We start from the raw sequence: 17,525 nt of genomic DNA, 5'->3' as shown, positions 1-17,525 counted from the left end.
CAAAATCCATGCAGACGTAAGGATACGGGGGTCTGAAATCTGAACCCCATTGGAAATGGGGGTGTCTTGCAACTTGTCCTTAACAGTAGCACACACCGATGCTTTGCGATAAGCTGGGTTGTTACTTCTACGTTGCACCGGTGGTGTGTAAAGGAAAGAGCTGGTACATCTGCGACACCACCTGTGTCCAGCTCTGGAGTCCTCAGCACAAGAAGGACACGGAGCTGTCGGAGCGGGGCCAGAGGAGGCCCCAGAGATGCTGGGAGGGCTGGAGCTCCTCTGCTGGGAGGACAGGAGCTACAAAGATGATTAGGGGACTGGAACACCTCTCTTATGAGGAAAGGCTGAGGGATTTGGGTCTCTTCAGTCTGGAAAAAAGACGTCTGAGGGGTGACCTTATCAACACTTATAAATACTGAAAGGGTGGGTGTCAGGAGGATGGGGCCAGGCTCTTCTCAGTGGTGCCCGGGGACAGGACAAGAGGCAATGGGCACAAACTTGAACATAGGAAGTTCCACCTCAACATGAGGAGGAACTTCTTTACCCTGAGGGTGGCAGAGCACTAGAACAGGCTGCCCAGAGAGGTAGTGGAGTCTCCAACTCTGGAGACATTCAAAACCCACCTGGACGTGTTCCTGTGTAACCTGCTCTGGGTGACCCTGCTCTGGCAGGGGGTTTGGACTAGATGATCTCCAGAGGTCCCTTCCAACCCTATGATTCTATGATTCTATGATTCTATGATTCTATGACAGGCTGAGAGAGCTGGGGGGGTTCAGCCTGGAGAAGAGAAGGCTCCGCGGAGACCTTCCAGCCCCTGCCAGTCCCTAAAGGGGCTCCAGGAAAGCTGGGGAGGGACTCTGGAGCAGGGAGGGGAGCCATGGGATGAGGGGGGAACGGTTTTAAACTGAAAGAGGGGAGATTGAGATGAGATATTGTGAAGAAATTCTTTGGTGTGAGGGGGGTGAGTCCCTGGCCCAGGTTGCCCAGAGAAGCTGTGGCTGCCCCATCCCTGGAGGGGTTCTAGGCCAGGTTGGACGGGGCTTGGAGCAACCTGGGCTGGTGGGAGGCGTCCCTGCCCAGGGCAGGGGGGTGGAACTGGGTGGTCTTAAGGTCCCTTCCAACCTAAACTACTCTGTGATTCTATGCTCTTGGAAAGAAATCCAAGGAACGGTGCCTGTTCCACAGATCTGGGTTGTCCCGTCCCATCCCTGGCTTGAAGGAAGGCTCTGCAGAGTCGGACACAGCACAATCAAACGAGTTGAAGCCCATTAAGCTCACACACTTTGGTCCAATGCTGGTAACAGACTTACTTTTCCATGGCCTCTACTTTCCAGGCTCCAGTTTTGTTCTGTACGCACAGAAGTCAGCATATACATTGCTGTTCATAAAATTGCAATCGCAAATCCCTTACTTTGGTGTGCAGCAGCCTTTGCACCGACAGGGAATTTCAACGTTCGAAAAATGCGAAAGAAATGGAAGAAAAAATCAAAGAAACTCCTGAGAAACCATCACCTGCGTAAGGCTCCCAGGGCGAAAAGGCAAATTTTCTTCTACGTCACTGGTGACCTGGGATTACCAGAACTGGAAAGATTTTAATATCTCTGCTGCATGCGCATCGTTCTCGATTTGGAAGGGAAAGCAGAGTGGCAACTCTCATTTTGCTTGGTTTCTGGGTAATTTCACTTGGAGGTACATAATTTTGTGCTGCAATGTGGGAGTACAATGGACAAATATATAACAAAAGACCCTGCTGTTTAAAAGTCTTATTTTCACTGAAATGAAACCAAGTGATTTCTTTGTGCTTACATTCTGCTAATTTCACCATTTGGGTAATGACGTAATTCTTTTTCTTCTGCTTTCGAAAAAAGACCTGCTTGCCAAACCAGAGGTTGGTTGAAACCGGACTCACAACCCACTGTAAACAACAACAAAAAATGTAATTTATTACTTTGAAATGTGTTCCTTTTGTTTCCACCATCCATGTCACTAGACAGTATCTGGTAAGAAGAGCTCTTCGTCGGCCAACGCAAAGTTGGCCAACCACTAACACACACAGAGCAGAGCAGCAAAGTGAATTTCTCATTTCAAACGTTAGGCTCTTATTTTTTTCCCCTAAAACTCACATTCTGCACACGCTACTTCTCTTTGAGCCTGAGGCATATCCAAGTCCCACGTTTCCCAGCATAAAGTGAAATCCCCACTTCTTGGACACATCGAGAATCTTCTATTTGTAGCCGAGATGTCAAGCTGAGCCAGATTTAGGTCGTAGGGACGCCGCGCTTAATCGCAGCAACACCGTAAATTTCAAGATTTACTCCTGGTTTTATTCTTTCCGTAACTAACGCTGGAAGCTGGCCAAACACTCCGAAGAATTAGCACACAGAAACTCACGGGCGATTAATACGGAGAACAAACAAACAAGCCCAGCAGTATTTGGAGAAAGAAACCCTATTCCTTGACTAGCACCTTTTAAAATTGAAATCCCAGAGAGACTGTAAAGTTCAGCTGCTTAAGATTTAAAAAAAAAATAAAAATCACTGGAAACAGTCAAGCTTTTGGCTTTTACTAACAAACAAAAATCCAAACTGGGGATGAAGTGAGCAAAGCTGCTTTGAGGGGCACCCACAAAACTTAGGATGCTTCAATATAGCATAAAAAAAAAAGATATATATTTTGCAGTCTGCTTCCGTTGAGAATATTTTTTGCACCCTGAGCATGAGGCTTACTCAACTCTACAGCAACCTCATGGCATTAGTTGGTATTTCGTTTAAGGAAGGCAGGGAACAAGCCCAGCCACAGCGGCATCGTAACGGCTAATATTTGTATAGCACCGAAAAGCAAGGTTTAAAGGTTTAAAAGCTTTAAAAACTACAGGCACGTCAGCGTGAAGCACAGAGAAAGGCATCCTGTTCTTCCCTTACAATACCTAAAACTACAGTAATTTCGCTGCAATGAATGAGCGCGTCCTGAGGGCAAGAAAGGCGCACCAAGATATTTTAAAAACGAAGAGTTGAGCTGCAGCTAAAACATCGGAAGGCGTGTGGACTCTCTGCTTCCGACTAAGTTTCTCCCCCCGGACAATAAAGGCAGCTTAAGGAAATTTTTTCGTATTAACATCTGCATCTTGACAATGTTTTTCAAACCACGTTAAGCAACTCAACTGAGCTGAGACAATAAAACAACGTCCCCGTTTTATTCAGCAGAGCAGGGCAATGGGATGTTTTAGATTTACACTGATGAAACACAGGCAGGCCCAAAGTCAAACCAGCGGCTAACGGGTCTGAATTCTGGTCAGCTCTGCTGAATTATGCCATGAAAACTGGCTGGCTTTCAGGACTGTGCTGTCAATTTGCTGTGGCCAAAGCAGTATCAGAACCAGACTCGAGGAGTCACAGGATCACAGAGTGGCAGGGGTTGGAAGGGACCTCTGGAGATCATCCCATCCAACCCCCGGCCAGAGCAGGGTCACCCAGAGCAGGTGGCACAGGAACGCGTCCAGGCGGGGTTGGAATGTCTCCAGAGACGGAGACTCCACCACCTCTCTGGGCAGCCTGTGCCAGGGCTCTGCCACCCTCACGGGAAAGAAGTTCCTCCTCATGTTTAGGTGGAACTTCCTATTGTCATGTTTGTGCCCGTTACCTCTTGTCCTGTCCCCGGGCACCACCGAAAAGAGCCTGGCCCCATCCTCCTGACACCCACCCTTTCAGTATTTACAAGCGTTGATAAGATCCCCCCTCAGTCATCTCTTTTCCAGACTGAAGAGACCCAAATCTCTCAGTCTTTCTTCATCAGAGAGATGTTCCGGTCCCCTCATCATCTTGGTAGCCCTTTGCTGTCCCCTCTCCAGCAGTTCCCCGTCCTTCTTGAACCGGGGAGCCCAGAACTGGAGCCAGTGCTCCAGCTGTGGCCTCCCCAGGGCAGAGCAGAGGGGGAGGATGACCTCCCTCCACCTGCTGGCCACACTCTTCTTGATGCACCCCAGGATGCCATTGGCCTTCTTGGCCACAAGGGCACATTGCTGACTCACGGTCTCTTTCCACCGAGCTGCTCTCCAGCAGGTCCCCACAACCTGTCCTGGTGCGGGGGGTTATTCGTCCCCAGGTGCAGCACCCTACACTTGCCCTTGTTGAATTTCATAAGGTTCCTCTTTGCCCAACTCTCCAGCCTGTCCAGGTGTCCCTGTATGGCGGCACAGCCTTCCGGTGTGTCAGCCACCCCCTCCAGCTTTGTGTTGGGACAGTGAAAGCTTCTTCCCCATTCCACCGCTTAACTTCCAAGCTCACCCATCTCTGCCGACAGCACTTGGCTGAGAGAGACTCAGATGCCAAAATCCACCCCCGATGTTTAAGCCGCCGAGTTCCAGCATTACTTATTTCCAGGTTTGCAAATAGAAACAAGCTCTAATTTGGTTATAAATCTAAATTGCAGATTTTCAATACTAACACATCGCATCAGCTCTGCTTTTAAAATCTGTCAGGTCTCCTAATTTCACAGGAAACTTTGCTCCATCCAAGACAACTTTCTGATTTCCAGATGCACCACTGAAGGTAACCGGAATGCTGCCTGGGAACCAAAGGTTTAGATATGGGTAATAAAGGCACAGCTCCTTTTGCTTGGTTGCAAACCTACAAGCGCTTGACAATAGCTCACGACCGGCTAGGAAACAAAGGCAGGTATTTTTATTTCATTCTGTAGAACTGACACAGAATTTGAATAAGTATTCAGGCGTAAACCTTTCATTCGAATAAGTATTTTGGGGAAGAAACAACATTCATGTTAGATGTAAAAGGAGATCAATGAAAAAATTAGACGCGACTTTGCAAAAATCAGTGAAAAAATACATAGAGCTTTGTAAAACCCCTCCTGTTGCCAGAAGCAGAGCTGGGCTATCGCAGGTGAAAACAACAGTGGCTTTAGTAATACAGGCAGTAGCAGGGCGACTTTTTTTTCCCTGTGGATTGAGAAAAACACAGTCGGTGTGAAGCAGCGGACGGTAATTCATTGCTTTTTCGCATTCTTAACCCCAGCGGTTAAAACCAGGCCTGATTTTGCTTGCTGTTACCTGACTTGAGCGGAGCTGCAGCGGAGGGAACGTGGGCTGAAGGCAGCACAGGCTCTGCTCTGTTAAGACGTAGCTCTTGGAAAGCCACCACGGTGAAGCAGGCTGGCAGAGGCAAAACCTCACCGGTATTTATCAAGTCTCGCTTTGCAGACATGCCAGTCTTGGCCCTACACCTTTTTAATGTGGCGCTGAAGCTCACGTTGGCCCCGTCACCATGTTGTGCCTTGAAAAAAAGCTACATTTAAACCCTGGTTTCAGCTGGAGGTAGAGCAGCGTGCTCACGACTGGATTACAGCGGTGGCTGGCTGGTGTGTTTGCACAGCCTTCTCCTCTAACACGCCAAAGTTCAAATCACCCCAGAGTCCCAGCTTAATTCTTAAAGGGTTAGATGTGCTTGCCGTGCTTCTTTTTCTTTCTCTGCGCTCCTTCCATACGCTCTTCTGTCTCCTCTTTTTGCCTTTTGTGTTTCTTCTTATGGCGTTTCTTTTGCTTTGCCTCAAAGTCCTTTATGCTGGGATCTTCCCCGTCAGATACTCCCATATAAATTTCTCCATTGCCCATATTTTCATCACAACTTTCCTCTTCGTGCTGCTCTTTATGTTTCCTTTTCTTTTTCCCTGAGCGACACTCATTTAACGGAGCGTCCAGTTCCTTTCCATTCAAGTTACCTATCTTGGATTGTTTCACTTTTGGTTTCTCGCAGTGCTCTGTACTCTCTGCCTCAGCTCTCTTCTGCTTCTTCTTTTTCTTTTTGACTTTGGTTTTCAGTTCTTCTGAAGGCTCCAAAGCTTCGTCAGCGTTTGAGCAGGAATTGTCTACCTTTGCCTCTGGTTCGTTCCGGGATGCCTTCCGTTTTGCCATGCGCTTGGCGAAATATTCCTGTACAGTGAGAACACTTTTCACCGTATTGTAACCATCTGCAGGCTCAGAGACCCAGCCGTTTCTCTGCTTCTCTTCCTGAGACTCAGGATCGGTCGTATCCTCCTGCAGGTGAGAGTCAGAAATAATAATTTTAAACAGAAGGTTCTTTTTTTTCATGCTAATAAAAAATATTAAAATATAATACGGCACTTTGAAAATTAATTGTCAATCACGAACACAGGCTGGAGGGAGAATGGATGGAGAGCAGCCCTGAGGAGAAGGACTTGGGGGTGTTGGTGGGTGAGAAGCTCCACAGGAGCCGGCACCGTGCGCTGGCAGCCCAGAAACCCCCCGCAGCCTGGGCTGCATCCCCAGCAGCGTGGGCAGCAGGGCGAGGGGGGGATTCTGCCCCTCTGCTGCGCTCGGGGGAGACCCCCCTGCAGTGCTGCCTCCAGCGCTGGGGCCTCGGCACAGGAGAGACACGGAGCTGTTGGAGCGGGGCCAGAGGAGGCCCCGGAGATGCTGGGAGGGCTGGAGCCCCTCTGCTGGGAGGACAGGCTGAGAGAGCTGGGGGGGTTCAGCCTGGAGAAGAGAAGGCTCCGCGGAGACCTTCCAGCCCCTGCCAGTCCCTCAAGGGGCTCCAGGAAAGCTGGGGAGGGACTCTGGAGCAGGGAGGGGAGCCATGGGACGAGGAGGAAGGGTTTTACACTGTAAGAGGGGAGATTGGGATGAGATATTGTGAAGAAATTCTTTGGTGTGAGGGTGGTGAGCCCCTGGCCCAGGTTGCCCAGAGAAGCTGTGGCTGCCCCATCCCTGGAGGGGTTCAAAGCCAGGTTGGATGGAGCTTGGAGCAACCTGGTCTGGTGGGAGGTGTCCCTGCCCAGGGCAGGGGGTGGAACTGGATGATCTTCAAGGTCCCTTCCAACCCAAACCATTCTGTGATTGCATGATTCTACGAAAGGTCCAGATTTGGGCAGAAGTAGGAGGCAGCCCTTAATGCCAAAGACTGTGTAGGCGTAGGGAGAAGAGCTGGCAGTATGGAAGGCAGCAAGAGAATACAGAACAAGTCAATTGTCTGTTGGTTTGAATTTCTTACGATTTACCTACTCCTGTGCAGCTCATGCAGATTATGTATAATACTATCATACTCGGTGTTATTACACTCACGTGTCTCTACAAGATATAAACCAACATGAAAAATAACACAGCATGATCTATTAGCCTGTGGCATAAAGGAAATCCCATGCCTGGAATACCTCTGCAGCAAAGTGCAAGAACTTATGATATACGGCACAATCCGGCATTGATGCATCTCTTCCATCTTATCTGATCTTTAGAAATGTTTGTTTCGTAGCTGGTTTACTGTCATTGTGTCCTAGATGTTGTTATTTAAACATGCTCCATTTGATCATACGTTATCAGATGGCAAAACCAACATCATAGGTTTAGATCTTACAAGGCTTCTGCATACACAAAATAAATCGCTGCTGAACCCCAGCCGCAGGTGTATAGCTATAAAAAGAGTCTAGTATCTTGAAAGTTAAACAAAAAGCGAAGTATAGCGCTGGAGCTGGATGTTATGTATGGCACAAAGAGAACTGACTCTGAAAAAGCAACAAACGCAACAAGATGAAAACACATAACTTGTTAAATTATCTGTGACTTACAAAATAAACAGCCCCAAAAGGCAGCTGAAATTCAGGCTCATTTGCTGGGACACTGAAACAGTAAAAAATAACCCTTTGTGGCATACCCTTTCGCTTGGCAAATGTCACAAATGACTCTTGGAAACGTCCCGAATTTCACACTGCCTTTTTTTTTGTTTTTTTCTTTTTTTTCCCTTTTTGTTAAAGCCTTGTGCGACCTGCAGGTAAGCACATGCCCCTCCCTCAACGGGAAAGGCTGAGCAGTGAGAACTGAGTAGAAACCGTAGCACCATCAGGCCTACACCACGGCTCTGGAACGGGAGGTCACTGCCGTCAAACGCGGTGAGTAGGACAGAGATACTTCCCCGATTTTCCATTCATAAATGCGGGGATAGATAAGAGCATCCACCCAGCCCATCCACCCTGGAGGTGAATGGAAGCGACTATAAAACGCCACCGAATCAGAGCAGTAATATTTCATAGCCACTTTCACTGGCATAAACTGATAGACAGGGCGAAGGCCAGCAGCAAACTGGGAGATATAAAACCGCTTATCTCAACACTTCACAGTTATTGCGTGATGGTGCAGATAAGTGATCTGGCTCTCTTCAGGGCATCGTTAAACTTGCTAGCTGAAGCGGGGTTTATTCGGGTTTGTGAGTGAGGTTTTGCAGGTCTGGCTCCTTATGCATCCGTAACCTTTTCTCACACGAGCAGGAATGCAAAAATTTGTGTCATTAGTGATGCATTACGAGTAGCGATTTCCTCATACATCTGCTTTCAAGAGAGCTATTCCAGTGGAACGAAAGTAACGCTACACTTGAGATTCCAGCAATGTTTGTGTGGGCACTTAGAAAAATTAGGTACTTTTCTTGGAGGAATACCTTGTAGTGTACCTTCAGGTAAGTTCATGAAGTAACTGAAACTATTTGACTCCTGGCAAAGAAGAGATGTTGAACCTGGGGAAAAATACCCAACCTACATCTATACACACAGGCTCCATCTGAAAGCGGAGCTGCAGCAGGAGTTTGACAAGACAGACAACACAGACTAAATGGACCGAGCTGTGTTTGTAGCTGCCGCCTTTTTAATAAGATGCACCTCCCAACCCAAGCAGGCGGCGTTAGAGCGGATCAAAAATAGATGCCCTGCTCAAGCAGAGTTAAACGGGTCACTTTCTTTTCCTTTTCCTTCTACCCACAGCAGCATTTGGACGCCTTGGATTGCAAAATGACCAACGGTCTCCCGGGTTTTCTGCCGCCGATGCCAGCCGGAACAGTTTCCCTCCTCACCCCAATATGTAAAACCTACTTGCGACCAGAACACCATTTACCCCCTGGCCAACCAGGAAAGGATTTTCTCATTCCCTTGGTGACTTCAAGTCCTGACAACTTAATTACTGTAATTGAAGGCAAATACTACTTGAACTCTACACGTTTCTTTTATAAAATACATCAGACATAAAAAAAACGTTCCTTTGGTTAAGCTGAGGAGTTCAGAAGGTATGCATGATCCCAGAAAATAAGAACCTTGCTCAGAAACTCCTTTATTGATAAGAATTTTAATAACCATGGGCCACTGAACACAGAACCAACAGGGCATGGAGACAAGCAAAGAGGTGCCAACCCTAGAAAACCTCTCGGTTTAGGAAAAGCTTATGTGAAACCATAAATCACCTGGAAAGGCTGTTAAGTGCCAGAAGGGTTCCCCCTCCCGTGATGTACCTGTCCTAGTAGCCATGGGAACGCTGCCGAGCTCCTAAACATGGGTTTTCTCTTACCTCTCGACGGGAGACTCACGGTTTATGCAATCCCTCCCCTGCTTGCCCCAACACACGCACATAAATTTCGAAGAAAAATAAGATATACATACTTAAATGTTTACTGTGTTGCTGTAACTTCTGAAAAGCAATTTATTACCCAAGAGAAAAGAAAGAAAAGAGCTCCTACTCCAAAGAGCTGACAATCACGTTAAAGTAAAAGACCAATCATGCTGTAACTGGTGGGAGGCCTGAAGATTGGGCTTTGGAAGAGATATGTGCGGCCACGCCGGGAGTTCCAAAGTTGCCAAGAAAATCGGGCTGAGAAGGTGAAGTTAAAAGGAATTGGGAATACTGGCCTCTAGGGAATTGGTAGGATGGTCCCAGCAAGAGAAAAGGACTGCTTGAAACACGGTGTTAGATGTGGAATGATTAAGAGGAAATAATACGAAAATTCAAGGAGAGGCTGGGCAGTGCACAGGAAAAGATGAAGGTCAATTATAGCCAGAAGTCCCCTGTAAATATCATCTGTTTATGTAATTAGTTAAATGTATGGAAAATAATTTGAAGTACATAAAGCACGCCAAACACCACCGTGGTTTTTTTTCCGCCTGCTTTCTTCACTTGAGACACACAACACTGATTTCGTCACTACGTTAACACACTAAATTTAAGAGAGTGAAATCCTGGTTCCCTCGATTCCCGCAGGATCAGGATTGCATCTTTAAGGCATCACGCTCTCCGAGCACCTTTCGACCACGGTTATTTAGTGAAGAAAAAAAATAGGGGACTATGACTATGGTCAATTATACAAAGAAAACAATTCACAGCGCGAAAACAGTTTGGCAACAGTAGAAGCCCAAAGTGGAAAGCATTTAGACACCTGATGAAATCAAACGGGTTTGAAACCCAAATATCTTTGGAGATTTAAGACCTTAGGTTGAAGAATTAAAATCCGAAAAGAAGTGCATCCGCATGTTACTCTGGGAGGAAAAGGGAGAAATAACCCATCAGCAAAGACAAAAGGGGGCCGGTACATCAGCAACAGAAGCAGCTTGGATTAAAATTCAGTGAAGTTTCCCTCCTCTTCAGACTGCAAGCGTTTCTTTCTTAGCACTTGAAGCTTAGAACAGGGGAATCAAAAATATCTACTATACAGTCTCAGATCTGCCGCATACGAACTACAGTCACTCAAGTAATTTCAAGCCTTTGCTTCCTCATTTGCAAATGAGGGGGTACTAATTCACAAGCAATTTTGTTTGCTCAAATTCCCCGAAATGACACAGAAGTACGGAAGGGGTGAGCATAAAGGCAGAATAAAGCTAAACTATAATTTCAGTAGATTCTCACTTAAATTGCAGAAAACGGGGCGAGATGAAGTAAGGAGTTACAAGGCAATCGCGCGATCATTCATAGCTTTAAAACGCAGCAAGCCCGTTCTGCAGTCGGGCTGAACGGCGGCGATTAGCCACGTTCTTGTTGAGAAACCAGAACAATAAGATTAGTATGGTCCAGTTCTGTTGCTGCTGCTTCGGATCCTCGCTGCAGAGGTGCGTCGGAATGACCCCCACGCGGCGCACGGAACCTGACAGGCGAGAACTGAGGGCGTCCCTGTCCCTTTCTAAGCCAGGTCTAGCTGCGCTGGGGAGAAGCACAGCAGATTACTCACCACGAGTCACTCCGGAGCTTTGCAGACGTTAAGGACGAGAGAGTCTTGCTTTGAGGAGTTGACAACTTAAAGTGAAGTATGAGCATAAACATTTGGATTGGGATCAAACAGGCAAGAGAGGGAACAAAGACTTGTAGCTTGATGAGTTTAAGCGGGATTAAAATAAATACATGCATAAATAAGGCCACGTAGCATCAGTTCTGAAGTCGATTCTGGCATAAGGACAGGTACCCAGGAGGCTCTAATGTTTTCAATTTACCTGATTAAGATTGGTATACTGCAGACAGCATCTTAGGAAGAACTAATGATAACAGACTTCCAACACAGAAAGGGCTGATGCAAACAGAAAAAGGGACCATTTTCCCCCCCGCTTATGAGGAAGAGGATGAGCAGCAGCAAATGTAAATTACCAACGTGAAACTTTGCTGGTAGGAGAAATCCATCAGTATATATGCGAAGCCTCAACAACCACTGTAAGTCTCAGGCATTGAAAGCACCTCAGACAACTATCAGGAAAGTGTTAGGAGGAGTTAATCCTTGCTTGGGATGGAAAATAGAAGATCTGGACTCTAGAAGCATCTTCCAGCCCTGTAATGCTTTAAAATCTTAAACAGGGATACAATCTGACCTCCTCGTAATAAAAGAGGGTTTAATGAAAGAGATGAAAAGCAGGAACACTAAACCTGGTAAGAAACGGTAAAAATTCAGGTCACCCGCAACTTCCTTCTTTTGTTGACCCTGGTATTCTAATCACCAGGATACCTCACATAACCATAGCAAGGTTTAATTTTACTACTATTTATACTGAGTGCCAATATAGCGAGGAATCCACTTACGGGAAATGGAATGAAAATTCTGAAAGTCTAATACCTGGCCGGGCTGTATGACATGACAGCACTTTTTAAAAGGACAAGTTCCAATTACTATAGAGAAGCACTTTCCTGTTTGACTCCATTAAAATTAATTCTGTGCTAAAATACACTGAAAAATCAGCTGCTATCTTGCGGTTGGTTATTAACTACTATATACTCCACGCGAATTATCAGCTCTGCCTCTTACCCAGCGAGGACAAGGATAGAGGTTAGGAAGTAGCTAATGGAAAAGGGACAAGGAAAGGCCTTTAAAAAAAAAAAATCCAACCGTTTTCTTCATGGAATTACGAAGATGCATTTTTGCTACACCTGCCTCCACCTGCAACTACAAAGGGAAGGGCAGTCAGGTTGTTCTTCTTGCAATTAAAAAGGGCAAGGACTTTTATTGCGGCAAATCTCTGCCTAGAATAATTTTGGGGTTATTCACCGAATCATTGACTAGAAGTGACCTCTGGAGGTCTTCAGTCCAGCCTCCGGCTTGGAGCAGGACTACTTCCAATGCTAGACCAGGTCAGCTTCTAGTAGCAGAGTCATGGAAACCTCCAAGGACGAAGGTTCCACAATTCTTCAGGATACCCGTTCCAATGCGGCACCGCATCCCAGCGAGGAGGTTCTATTGCCACAGAACAGCACCCGTTTCATTCTACTGTATAAATCTATAGGTGCGTGGGTTTCAAGTACATTTACACTGTATCTGCTGACGCCATTTTTAATTTTAGTTTTAAATTCTGCGGTGATGTGTTTCTATTAAAACTGCATTCAAATTCTCCCAGGCCGTCTTCTAATTCTGTTTTATATTTTTGCCAAAAGCTCATCCTGTGCTTCAGAAAGTGGCCAATTTTAGCATTTTCATTCGTTCTTGTAATTCACCCATTATTACCGCTAAAATAGAAAGCCACCATCTCTCTTGCTGAATGCAACATCTAGGTATCCAAAATGCCATGTGCTTGTCATATAAACAATCCGTTTTTACTGTTGTACGACGTATTGGATCTCAGCCTGTTTCCATCAATGAAACGGGAGCCGTACAATAAGCTGTAATCACTCAGACGGGTTTTGCCTTCAGCCTGAAAACAACAGCGTAACAGGAAGCAACAGGGTTGCAAAAGTGCAAGGGATTAAATTTTGGCCAGAGACTTGATTACAATGATAGTCCTGGGGATTCATTCCAGCTGTCACTGTCAGACCCCGGTCAGTCCTGCAGCACTAACAGTTACAATACTCGCAGCTACACCACCTGTATTTCTAACGTCAGCTTGGGAACCCCGATACCGTGTTGACCAGAGCACACAAACTTCCTCCTACTGTTCTTACACTTTTCAGGAAAAAAAAAAAAAAAAAAAAAAGCATTCAATTAAGTTTTAGCAAACAAAGGCAGCGAGTAAAATCCACGAGCAGAAGGCAGCCTGTAAAAAGCTGAGGGAGAATGCAGGAAAGCTGGGGAGGGACTCTGGATCAGGGAGTGGAACGATAGGATGAGGGGGAATGGTTTTAAAATGAAAAAGGTGAGATTTAGATGAGATCTGAGGAAGAAATTGTTTGCTGTGAGGGTGGTGAGCCCCTGGCCCAGGTTGCCCAGAGAAGCTGTGGCTGCCCCATCCCTGGAGGGGTTCAAGGCCAGGTTGGCCGGGGCTTGGAGCAACCTGGGCTGGTGGGAGGTGTCCCTGCCCAGGGCAGGGGGTGGAACGGGATGATCTTGAAGGTCCCTTCCAACCCAAACCATTCCATGATTCTATGAATACAAACATTGAGATAAGACACAAGAGGTGCAGAAGACTGAAGGCACGTTGGGAAAGAGTTAAAAAATCAGCACGCTGCAGAGAAGAAAAATCCTTTTCGTATCTCGAAAGAGAGACACTTAGATATCCTTGTGACATCTCATTTCACTCCAGCTACACTGCTGAGGCCAGCAAAACCGCTCTTCCTTTGCATTTCCTTGCAAATTACATCTGTGCATTAGACTGAATATAAACAAAACTAAAGGAAGAGATTTCCCCTAGGATCTCTCTATTGGCACGGTACAGAGATCCAAACACAGTGACTTCATCTTCCCAGAAGCACCTAAATCAATTCTAACCGTCCTGTTCTCACCTTGAATAACAGAGGAAATATGGTCCGGCAAAGCGAGCGCGGGACTGGGAAGGTCACGTTTCCCAAGTTCTCTTCCCGGCTACAAAACAGAGCTGGTGAGAAAAGTTGGAGAAGAGGTTACTCCATCCAGCTCTGGTACAAGGCTATCAAAGCGCAAAACATGCCTTATCAACTGCATTCATGCAGTTGATGACTCGCAGCAGAGCTAAGAGTTTCATTAAGTGTTTGTGAAGTGCTTTGAGATCCTTCAGAGAGGCATCCCAGATGTGCACTACACGAGTTCCGAAACAACCGCGCCGTTCCTCCCACCTGACAGCGCTGCGCGGCTGCGACGCTTACCAGCGAACAGGCACGGCGCAATTTCTGTCTGTTCTCTGACATACCCATATATAATCAAATCATCAAGAGACTCTCACACGTAATATTTTAAAGGGGTGGGCAGGATTATAAGCAAATCAGTGCCGAGTGGTCTTTTTGTCCTGTACCCCTCCTCTAAATGCCAATGCCAACGTCCAGGACAGTCATCCCGGTAGCGTAGGTATCATCCACGTGGCGTAGCACTGTAAGGCACATTCAGAAGTAATCCAAGTCTTCTTCACATAGTATTTTACTACTGTCATGCCATTCCCTGGGCACTTCTCATTATCGCTTTGTAATGTATGCGGAATACGCAGCTGCTGTTAATCCTTTCTCACCAGGATTCAGAAGACCGAATCCTTCTCGATTCTCGAGTTCAGGATTTCTCCCCATAGCCACAGATCGAGAAGAAACTGAATGGACTACAGGAGAAGTAACAAGTGGGTTTGTCCAAGCAAAGGTATTAACAAGGGCTCTGAAGATTTAAGATGCTGAGACAAGCCACCAAGAGAAAGGACGCGATAAAAATCATTGCAAATACCCAGAGGAGAGAAAGGAGTTCTGGTAGCGAATCCGAGAGCAAACACAGTCAGCGTTACAGCTTGGCTTCAGGTGGAGGAAACTCCACGTCCTTCAAAATCTGAAAATAACACCTGCCTATGTAAAACTTCACTTCTATCTCTTTTCTAATAACAAATGTAGAAAGGCATATCTGTGTATAAATAAAAGTGCTTCTAGAAGCATTTGAAACAGATAATTTAAATGGCCAAACCTTCGCTCCTTTCCCCTTCCCCTTAAGAAAATGCTTCTCAAAAGGAAAATACACACTTGAAACTCTTCCGCTTCTTTGCTCCGAGAGGGTAATATGCTGGAGAGCTGATCCACGCATGAAAATCAAGTCAGACCTCTGTGCGAGGGTACAGAATTTCCTGTTTTTCAGCACAAGCAGCGGCCGAGGAGCTGCTGAGAAATACCATGTGTCACTTTTTAGTCACTTACTTGTTAAGTGTGCCCTCATCATGACTTGGTTCCTTTTCTCTAAGCAGGTGTGAAGAAGTAGTCGGAACACAGGAAAATGAATCAGGACACTACAATTTAGAGCAGCATAAACCATAAATACCAGCGGAGCCCCCCTGCCTGAAAGCGTGCAGACTGAAAGACAGACGCAGCAGAACAAGACAAGCAGCAAGAATGAGAACTGAAATCCCAAATAGAACTGCACGGATGCGGATGCGCAGTTTTTTCCTTCCCTCCCATCTACAAGGCTCTGAAGAAAAGAGTTTGGCTGAGTAAAGGGTTTTATTTTTCAAGGAATATCGCTCGTGCAGCATACCTACTGTTCATATGGATCTTATTCTTGTTTTCAAGAATTCAGCCAGTACAGCCCTGCAGCTACAACCAAGCCAGGTACAAACCCCCTGCAGCCGCCTTTCATAAATTTCCGCATTTTGCTTCATTTTGCTTTAGTTTTGGTGCTCCCTTGCACAACGACTCTGACAAGTCAGCTCCTCAGATCACTTCAAATTAGCACCCACAAACTCTCCCCCCCTGCCGCCCCCCCCCCCCCCCGGCAAACCAACCCAACTCTTTTAGACCATGCTTCAGAACGCCACTCCGTCCTCAAACACAGACCGAGGTGTTTAACTAACCGTATCGCCCATGTCCTACCTTACCCTTTTACTATCTGGTATGTGTAACATCCTGCCCTTGTTCTGTCCATCATTTTATTGTAAGCTCTCTGGGGAAGCAATTAGCCCACATGTGAGCACTATATAACATAATTAACAAATAATAACCACCGAGAAATGTAGGCCAAAAAAGCAAAGTTAACAGAGCAACATTTCTGCAGAGACTTGTATTGTTCCGTACTCACTCGCAGCTTTAGCTTCCAAGTTCCTGGAGGCACATATTATGCTCCGAGCAGCATAAAAGCAAAGGTGAACACTGTGCTTTAAAGAAGACATAAGACTTCATTCGGATTTACAGGCTTTGCTATTTTTCCACACTCATTAACATTACCGGGAGTAAGTATTTACGCAGAACGCTGCAGTTAACAGATTTCAGAATTCGAGGTGAAAAGGCTGATAAATTTGCTTCTAAATTAACTTTGGCAACAAGACTATCAAAGGAAGGAAAGACAGGATGAGTGTAACCGTGAGCAAGATGCAACACAAACTTCTTTAAGTGACATCATTTCGCATGGAAAAACTGCTGGAGGAGGCAAGGACAGAGCCGCTGCTTTTGGGTATCCATCCCCGCACTCCCCAACAGCTAGTAGGGAACAGCAGCAACTGCTGCTGTCCTAATAGGGAATGCCTAAAAACTCCCTCTTATTTCAGCAGGAAACAAAATATTTCCCATTCCTGAGGTTTCCTACTGTAGGAGAGGTATTTCAGCCTCTTGCACGCTTGCTAGAAAGTGTGAAGAGTCCTGGGTATCCCTTCAATGCTGCCTCTGTCCCCTCCATACTGAAAAATGGCTGTTAAGGGGCCAAAGCAATTAGGCAAAGGTTGCTAATAAGCCCGGTTTCTAATAAGCCTGAAGCAGACTTCCCACTTCACAAGGGAAGCTAAGGATGCATAAAGAAGGATGAAAGAAGGGAAGAAAAGGAGAAAGGATCAGTTTGGAGTGGTTATTGGGATGAAGAAAGATGGCACTTGGGATGTACAGAGGAGGAACAATGTTCAGGAAAGAAGAGGGAGGAAGTATGCGATTATATCTCCACGTTTCTCGTCCTTGAGTACGTCAGCAATAGTGACTGCACTCTGAAATACTGAGTTTAGATCCGGCAATAGCTGATCTTGTCTTGAAACACCAAAATAACGTGGTCCCTACTGAGAACACAGAATCATAGAACGGTTTGGGTTGGAAGGACCTTTAAAGGTCACCTAGTTTCACCCCCCTGCCCTGGGCCGGGACACCTCCCACCAGACCAGGTTGCTCCAAGCCCCGGCCAACCTGGCCTTGAACCCCTCCAGGGATGGGGCAGCCACAGCTTCTCTGGGCAACCTGGGCCAGGGGCTCACCACCCCCACACCAAAGAATTTCTTCCCAATAATCTCATCTAAATCTGCGCTCTTTTAGTTTAAAGCCGTTCCCCCTCATCCCATGGCTCCCCTCCCTGCTCCAGAGTCCCTCCCCTGCTTTCCTGGAGCCCCTTTAGGGACTGGCAGGGGCTGGAAGGTCTCCGCGGAGCCTTCTCTTCTCC

General features: G+C 46.4%; 1 protein-coding gene across 3 annotated transcripts in view; it reads right to left on the bottom strand.

Annotated features, from left to right (window-relative positions):
• Positions 1-4,657: 4,657 nt before the first annotated feature.
• Positions 4,658-17,525, bottom strand: part of PINX1 (PIN2 (TERF1) interacting telomerase inhibitor 1) — a 65,965-nt gene continuing 53,097 nt past the window's right edge. For all 3 annotated transcript variants that reach the window (XM_074582112.1, XM_074582113.1, XM_074582114.1), the window contains exon 7: positions 4,658-6,046. In XM_074582112.1, the coding sequence (XP_074438213.1) occupies positions 5,447-6,046 (600 nt within the window). In that variant the 3' untranslated portion in view covers positions 4,658-5,446. The remainder of the gene's footprint in view (positions 6,047-17,525) is intronic.

Source organism: Larus michahellis, chromosome 3 (genome assembly GCF_964199755.1).
Source record: "Larus michahellis chromosome 3, bLarMic1.1, whole genome shotgun sequence".
Lineage (NCBI taxonomy): Eukaryota > Metazoa > Chordata > Aves > Charadriiformes > Laridae > Larus > Larus michahellis.
This window is presented reverse-complemented; position numbering and strand designations above follow the sequence as displayed.